Source organism: Salmo salar, chromosome ssa11 (genome assembly GCF_905237065.1).
Source record: "Salmo salar chromosome ssa11, Ssal_v3.1, whole genome shotgun sequence".
NCBI classification, from domain to species: Eukaryota; Metazoa; Chordata; class Actinopteri; order Salmoniformes; family Salmonidae; genus Salmo; species Salmo salar.
This window is the reverse complement of record NC_059452.1, coordinates 102826770-102835532: the sequence shown is the minus strand read 5'-3', so window position 1 is coordinate 102835532 and position 8763 is coordinate 102826770. Positions and strand designations below refer to the sequence as shown.

The window sequence follows — 8763 nt, the reverse complement described above, 5'->3', positions numbered from 1 at the left end:
AATTCATAGAATAAGAAATTGGAATAGTAATACGATCTCTATGGAGGTGTTATTGTAACAGGGTAGGATCCAAAGTGTTGGTCAGTGGTTCCCAGGGGAGTGGGACCCTATAATCTCTCACAACATTCAATGTTTCCTCTTACAAAAAATAAGATCTAGATTTGTTGTCAAAATCGTGCAGCCCTACGTGGCACTGTGGAAATGATCTCAAATGAGATCAACTTTTGATTGAAGTTTGATTGAACAGTATAAAACAATCAGAATGGAGAAAGCCTAGTGGTTAGAGCATTGGGTCAGTAACTGGAAGGTTGCTGGATAGAATCCCCGAGCTAACAAGGTTAAAATCGGTCATTCTGCCCCTGAACAAGGCAGTTAACCCACTGTTCCTAGACCGTCATTGTAAATAAGAACTTGTTCTTAACTGACTTGCCTGGTTAAATAAAGGTTAAATAAATAAAAATATTTAAAAAATGGTCTGTTTAACCTGACAAAAGAACACTGTGGCTTTAGTGGCGATAATATTCAAACTCCCTTTAGCTTTTCTACCTGACACAGGGACACTGAGGTGTCAGGATAAAACCCTAGGTAGAGGGGCTCAGTGAATGTTGTGTGGAATGTGTACAGGTTGGTCAGCGTGTCAGAGATGACTCTGTAGTAGGACAGTGTTTGTTGGAGATTTTCCAGTCATCTGATGATTTTCAGTAACCTTATACTGTTCTATGCCCCAACAATCTATATAATAATAATCTATGCCCCAATATCTGAGCCAATAAGAGGATGGAAACTATGTAACAAAGCAAATGGGGTGATGACGTTATGTAAAGGTCAAACTGTATAAAAGCCAAGCACTAAGAATGAGGAGGCAGTTCTTCCATGGAGGTGCTCGGCTTTGTTGCTCTCTGCAATAAAAGTCTAATTGAATTCATAAGCTCCGGTATCTGAGTAGTATTTGTTTTAATATTTTCCACAACATGTTCCAGCCGACCAGTCCAGAAACACTGCTACTCTGTGTGAGCGGGAGGAGGAGTGGACAGATATAAGTGCTCTCCTTATTATAAAAAACTTGATTATTAGAGTAATTGAAGCAGGACAGTATCCAGGACTTGTCAATGTATACAAACTCTCTGCTGTCATCAAGGCAAAGGATGGCTACTTTGAAGAATCTCAAATATAAAATACATTTTTATTTGTTTAATACTTTTTTGGATACTACATGATTACATATGTGTTATTTCATAGTTTTGATGTCTTCACTATTATTCTACACCGTTCCTGCTGCTGCAACACTCTTTCCCCTGCCGTAGCCCCTCACATTAGTTCCACAAACTAACAAAAAGATGATGGGCAGGTTGGCGGTAGAAATTTGAGTATAAAGTGTTTAATTAAAGCATTATTTAATCTGCTATTATTCTTCTGCCATTTATGTTGTTACCAGTCATTTTTACATGTAAATATTATATTTTGATTATAATAAGTATGTCTTATTTTGGAACTAAATGCTAACTATTAGCTTCCAAAATGTAAGTAATGACATCCCTGGCTGTCCGATAACAGGTTCTGATGGTATGGTTTGTCCTGCACTGTGTTTACACGCCAGAGTGTATAGAGTACCACAGAATGAGTCATAATACCCATGAAACCTTGCAGTCAAACAAGGAAATTATTCCAATTATTTTTACACCATTCATATTTCCCATGGGGGGGATTTTAGAAACACTTAAAATAAGGGCAGTGTTTCGTGTAAGTTTACCCTGGTGTGACATTTTGATAACCATGTAAATCCCTCTAGGACAAGGTGACTTTTATCAGAACGTCATGCCAGGGTAAGCCTAAATGAAACACAGACCTTATTTTAAGTGTTTCTAAAATCCCCTATGGGAAAAAATAATTGTGGAAAAACGATTGGAAACATTTCCCTATTTGACCGCTAGGTTTTATGGGTATTATGACTCATACTGTGGAACTTTATATGGCAAGGAGTGGGTGTAGTGTAAAGGATTCAGCTAATTGGGCAGATTTGTTGCCACTCAAGACCTTTTTGCGTGGCTGATTGGGCTGTACGACGAGTCGACACCTGTTCAAATGACTAGTGTACCGGTGTATTGGGCTGCTTGCTGACCTGCTTCCACTAGGCGGCTGTGTATCCCGGTGTTGCCCGCTGTAGCTAACGTGGTCGTTTTCCCCTCCACTGTGTGGCTCTATTGAGTAAATGTTGGAAAAATATCTTGGTTATTTTCTAAACATAGCAATGTGAATGCAAAGAGGACTCAGACCACAAAAATGTTGAAGTGAACTGGTAAGAGAGCTGAGCATTCAAAGCAGTGTGAATACACAGGGAACTGAGTTATGTAGCTTTTTTTTTACCCCAGAGTTAACTTTAAAGAGGACTGAGATCGGTTATTTTAAAGAGGACTATATGTGAAAACACCCTTAAAGTCACCATTGGTTGCATGGTGAAATCCCTGAGCAGTTTACTTCCTCTCCGGCAACTGAGTTAGAAAGGACACCTGTATCTTTATAGTGACTGGGTGTATTGATACACCATCAAAAGTGTAATTAATAACTAAACCTTGCTCAAAGGAATATTCAATATCTACTTTTTTTACCCATTTACCAATCGGTGCTCATCCTTGCGAGGCATTGGAAAACCTACCTGTTTTTTTGTGGTTGAATATGTATTTGAAAAATGCTAAATTCTCCAACTCCCTACCACCCCCCAGCCATACTCACTTACTTTTGAATGTGTAGTAATGAGTAGGATTCTGTTTCCAAATATAAAAGTGATTGCTTTTGATTAAAAAAAACAACAACACTTTAACTGCCTTCCCAATGAGAACTAATTAGAAAATTCCGAGATATAGTTTATGGAAAAGAGAAGTTGCATTGCTGCCTTGTTGACAACATGACCGAGCAGTGTGCATCTCCCTCACCCGTTAAACTCGGTCACGTAACGGACCATTGCCCGGTTCAACCGCGGACCAGTTTAATAGAAACCCTAAATGAGTCTGGCTAGCCAGGCAAATCTTTTTCCCTCTCTTGAAACACTGATAGATTGAGCATAAAAAAAATATCAGTGATCATTCAATTCATGGCAACGTTTTATATTGCTTGTAAACATAATACGCACGCTGCTCAAACAATGAGCGTCCACGCGTTGCTATGGTAACGTCACCACGTGGTCTCGTCCGTAGGCTTGTGATTGGACCGCGCAACTGAGAGCGGCTTGTGATTGGACCGCGCAACCGAGAGCGGCTTGTGATTGGACCGTGCAACTGAGAGCGGTTCGGAACTTGGATTGAAATTTGTGTAAAACTGAAACAGCTGAGTTTCACACAGCAACAACTGAAACAGCTGATCACTGCGTTCATCCGAATGAGATATAAACCGGTGGGAGGTAGCTAGTCATACCACGACAAAAACAATTTAGAAGCATTTTGTCTTAGCTATTTTGTGCATCATCGGCTGTGTAACACGCAACCAAGGTTTGTAGATTTTTTTTTATTTATTTAAAAAAAATAAACAACAAAACGTTTTAATTGAAACTCTTCAATTGCAAGCTACCATAACAAAGCCAAACATTTGAATCGTTGGCTAACAAATCGTGCACATACTGTTTTTACTTCGTTTTGGTTGTCCTTCATGGCTTTGCGATAATCGGTTAACTAACCAGCTAACTGAACTTTATTTGTGTATAACAATTCAAGGCGACCTACGAACGTGTTAAGCCCTCACTATCGGTAGTCATGGCAGCCAGTTTATACAGCTCCGCTAGGTACATTTGGTTTGTTTACCCTCTGATGTATAATCCCCTCTATTTCTAGCTGTTTTAACTATTTAAAGATGAACTTCAGCAACGTCGCCCGTCTGGCCAGCCGTAGCAGCCAAGAAAATGTTCTGGCCTCTAATAGGATGGATTCATCCCGGATGGACAGGGCTAAACAGAGGACTATACTCGGAGTCTTAACAGAAAACGAACAGCACAGTCGATCTTTTGGTCAGGTGAGTAGTTTGAGAACTTTTCTATGTACAGTCTATTCATATTGGCTAATCACTTATTCTTTTTTTAGGGACTTTTTTCCAAACGTGGCTCTATTTTGGACAACTCCCACACCAATCTCCTGGGTTGTCCCTCAAGCTCTAGTGCTGACATCTGTGTGGATGAGCCATGTGAGGTCGTCATCCCAGCCTCTGGCGAACTAGTGGCTGCAGAGGTGGTGGATGAGGAAACTGCTGCCATGCAACATAAAGATTTCCGTCTCTTCCTGGACCTGAGCTCAGGTGAGGTTGGCCTGTGGTGCCATTACACACCAAGGGCACAATGATGCATCACCATGTCAATTTTTCACTTCATTTTCACAGCACTGACTCATAACAGTAACCCTTTGTTTTGCAGGTTCATGCATGGACACTTCTATGCAGTCGCTCCCAGATAACGAGGCTCTCACCACTCAGAATGCCATGTGTCTGGCAGAATATTCTGAGGACATCCACAAACACTTACGCAAGAGTGAAGTGCGTGTTCAAACTATACGGCTACTAGTTTAAGTGTCTTCTATGCCTCTTGACATAAGGGCATCTGCTAAATGAAAAGCACTGTTCACATACCTTTTTTGAGGGTAATTCTCCCCATCACCCCCCCCCCACACCTGGATCAGGCACGGCAGCCATTGTGGTTTAACACTCCAGCACTTTAGTTGCTGGCTCTTTGTATGTATTTACTTTATCCTGCTGTTAACCTCACACCAGGTAAATATTCTTTAGATTTGCCTGTTTTAAATTGCTCTAACTGGTGGTGGTAAAATCTCTTTCTAACCCTCTGTTCCAGATAAAGTGCCATCCGAAGTCTGGCTACATGCGGAAGCAGCCGGATATCACCAACTGCATGCGTGTCATTCTGGTGGACTGGCTGGTGGAGGTCGGCCAGGAGTACAAGCTGTGTGGGGAGACTATCTACCTGGCTGTCAACTACATGGACCGCTTCCTCTCCTGCATGTCTGTACTCCGGGGCAAGCTGCAGCTGGTGGGCACCGCTGCACTTCTGCTGGCTGCGTAAGTCATGTTACAAATTGAGCAGAAGTTTTGTAAAGAAACTGCCTATGTCTGTTCACAATACTTGTGGCTGGACTATGCCAGTAATCTGTAGGAAGGTGGTTCACTTTCAGCTGCGGTAAATGGCCTTTTTAGTGTTAACCCTTTTCTCTGGTAGTAAATATGAGGAGATCTACCCTCCGGAGGTGGATGACTTTGTGTACATCACAGATGACACTTACACCAAGAAGCAGCTGCTTCGTATGGAACACTTCCTGCTGAAGGTGTTGGCCTTCGACATGACCGTCCCAACCACACACCAGTTCCTCCGCCATTTCCTCACCGTCCAGGCAGTCTGCTTCAAGACTGAGAGCCTCGCCCTGGTACTTACAGAGAACTAGATGCTCATGTCTGATTGCTGTGCCATGTTTTTGAAATGTGCCTTTAGGCTAGCAGCATGGTATCAGGGTACATGAGTCAGTACTCTGACCCATGTGTTCAATAGTTTAGTCACTCTTGGTAAGAATGTGTTCTCACCTGGTTAAATAAAACCCAATGAGTTAACCCTGTAGGGGGACCCAAGTCCTCAGGATCCTGATTGGTGAAACACTTTCCCCAGAACACACTTGACTCCAATCAACTAGTCATGATCTTCAGTTAAAAATGCAATTAATTTATCAGGTGTGTTTGCTTGGGATGGGGGGGGGGGACACACAATCAGGCCCCTGAGAACTGGAATTGCCCAGGCCTGCTGTAGAGTGTATTTCACCCCAGTTGACTAAATGGTTTATCAACATTATTAATTTTTAATGTGCAGGAGTGTTTTGCTGCAGTAACGTCACTCTACTCTCAGTATGTGGCAGAGCTAAGCATGTTGGAAGTGGATCCATTCCTGCACTACTTCCCCTCTGTGGTGGCGGCTGCTGCTTTCTGTCTGGCCAACTACACCCTCAACAGGTCCCTCTGGGTAAGACATGTCTGTCTGATGGCAATTGGTCTCATGCTCCTATGTTGACTGCATCATCGCTCTGGGGTAACCCCCCCCCCCGCACTGAGAACTAGTGCCTGGTCTGACCTTAAATCAAGAATACCAACTTGTACATGCATTTTATCCTGGTATGGTAATCACATTCCTGATATAAGTAGGGTAATCTCCCTTTGACATTATTCTCATAACTAGGCTATAGACTCAACAACAAAAACGTGCTCACTGTCGACTGCGTTTAATTTTCAGCAAACTTAACTTGTAATTATTTGTATGACAGTAACAAGATTTAACTGATACAAACTGAACAATTTCCACAGAAATGGAATGTGTCCCTGAACAAAGGGGGGGGGTCAAAATTAAGTCAGTATCTGGTGTGGCCACCAGCTGCATTAAGTACTGCAGTGCATCTCCTCATGGATTGCACCAGATTTGCCAGTTCTTGCTGTGAGATGTTACCCCACTCTTCCACCAAGGCACCTGCAAGTTCCTGGACATTTCTGGGGGGAATGGCCCTAGCCCTCACCCTCTGATCCAACAGGTCCCAGACGTGCTCAGTGGGATTGAGATCAGGATGTGTCGGTGGCCATGGCAGAACACTGACATCTGTCTTGCAGGAAATCACGCACAGAATGAGCAGTGGCATTGACATGCTGGAGGGTCATGTCAGGAAGGGTACCACATGAGGGAGGAGGATGTCTTCCCTGTAACGCACAGTGTTGAGATTGCCTGCAATGACAACAAGATCAGTCCGATGATGCTGTGACACACCGTCCCAGACCATGACGGACCCTCCACCTCCAAATCGATCCCGCTCCAGAGTACAGGCCTCGGTGTAACGCTCATTCCTTCAATGATAAATGCGAATCTGACCGTCACCCCTGGTGAGACAACCACGACTCGTCAGTGAAGAGAACGTGTTGCCTGTCTGGTCCAGTGACAGTGGTTTTGTGCCGGACCTGCCTTACAACAGGCCTACAAGCCCTCAGTCCAGCCTATGGCTGGACAGTCTGAGCACTGATGGCGGGATTGTGCATTCCTGGTGTAACTCGGGCAGTTGTTGCCATCCTGTACCTGTCCCACAGGTGTGATGTTTAGATGTACCAATCTTGTGCAGGTGTTACACGTGGTCTGTCACTGCGAGGACGATCAGCTTTCTTAGGCGTCTCACAGTACGGACGTTGCAATTATTGCCCTGGCCACATCTGCAGTCCTCATGCCTCCTTGCAACATGCCTAAGGCACGTTCACGCAGATGAACAGGGACCCTGGGCATCTTTCTTTTGGTGTTTTTTTCAGAGTCAGTAGAAAGGCCTCTTTAGTGTCCTAACTGTAAGCTGACTGTTCCACAGGTGCATGTTCATTAATTGTTTATGGTTCATTAAACACGCATGGGCAAACAGTGTTAAAACCCTTTACTATAAAGATCTGAAGTTATTTGGAGTTTTACAAATGTATCTTTGAAAGACTAGGTCCTTAAAGGGATGTTTTCTTTTTTGCTGAGTTTAGAAAGTCCTACACCAGGTGGGTGCAGTGACATGTTTGGCAGTGTCAGTCCTAGTATGGCACCCAGGAACTAGTTAGGGTGGAGTTCCTTGCTCAAGGGCACATCAGCATAGTTTTCACCTTGTCGGCACTGGTATTCGAATAGCATCCTTTCAGTTACTGTCCAATACTCTAACTGCTAAGCTACCTGATGCCCTAGTTAGACTGGTTTGACTGGCTAAACTAACCGTGTGGCATCTGTCTTTCCAGCCTGACACCCTGTACACCTTCACTGGCTACACCCTGGCAGAGATTGCACCCTGCCTCAAGGACCTCCACAAGCTGTACCTCAGCGCCTACAGTCGCCCCCAACAGGCCATCAGGGAGAAGTACAAGGGCTCAAAGTGAGTTGGTAATCTGTACTATACTTTTTAACTATAATTCCTTAAACACAACCACGGTGTTTAACCTTAACCATGTCTGTCTTTAGCCACAGCTCTACTCCTGGGTTGTGTTCATTACCTGAACTTGTCCAATAACACTTTACTGTTGCCAAACGTTTTGCTGACTTTACTACCATGAACATCTGCTGACTGGCTCTCCTCTCTGCAGGTTTGGTAACGTGTCTATGCTAAGTCCTCCTGAGGATCTGCCTTTTTTACTGAAGTTGCTGGGAAATGACTAACAACACAGCTCTTAGCTCCCTCTGTAGATGCCTACTGGACAACTTATTTGTATTGCTCTTAAATCTTTTTAATGAATTTTAATCTTATTAACACTTTGTTCTAGCTAGCTATTTGTGTAGGTAGCTATCAAGTAAACACAATGATATAGTAACTTGTTGACTTAACTCTAGAATGCCTACTTCAAGTGTTTTAGTACTAGTCTGTAAGCTCAGGACTTAACCCATGTCTGTACAAGCCTTTTTTATTTTTTTAAACGGCTGGTTGAATCTGTTTTTACTGTACCAAGTCATTTTTGCTTTTGGTCACTGCCACACAATCATGGACCTCAGGCTGCATCTTGTATGTTGCATCATGTGATTAAAGGAAACAAGTTGCCTATAGTTTGTCCTCGGCATTGCTTTACTCCTCTTCTCAATCCTCAGCCTTGACCCGGAGCGTTCAGGCATTTATTTTTGCCATGCTTTTCTATCACTTGTCATGGCGGTGGACTCCTTCCACTGCTCTGGGGATTTGGTTTTATTACATTTTGCTACATTCATAATTGGTAAGAGAGAATAAAGTGAACTGTCCTGTTGCAATA

General features: G+C 43.3%; 1 protein-coding gene across 2 annotated transcripts; it reads left to right on the top strand.

Moving 5' to 3' along the window:
- Positions 1-3275: 3275 nt before the first annotated feature.
- On the top strand, positions 3276-8763 carry ccna1 (cyclin A1). 2 transcript variants are annotated; one of them, XM_014129756.2, is made up of 9 exons: positions 3276-3482; positions 3822-3999; positions 4068-4278; positions 4394-4512; positions 4826-5049; positions 5207-5411; positions 5882-5995; positions 7768-7901; positions 8110-8763. In XM_014129756.2, exons 2-9 carry the CDS (start codon positions 3841-3843, stop codon positions 8180-8182), a joined length of 1239 nt encoding a protein of 412 aa, XP_013985231.2. In that variant the 5' UTR covers positions 3276-3482; positions 3822-3840; the 3' UTR covers positions 8183-8763. The 2 variants fall into 2 exon arrangements, with proteins under 2 accessions (XP_013985231.2, XP_013985230.2); XM_014129755.2 differs by having other exon boundaries at positions 5846-5995.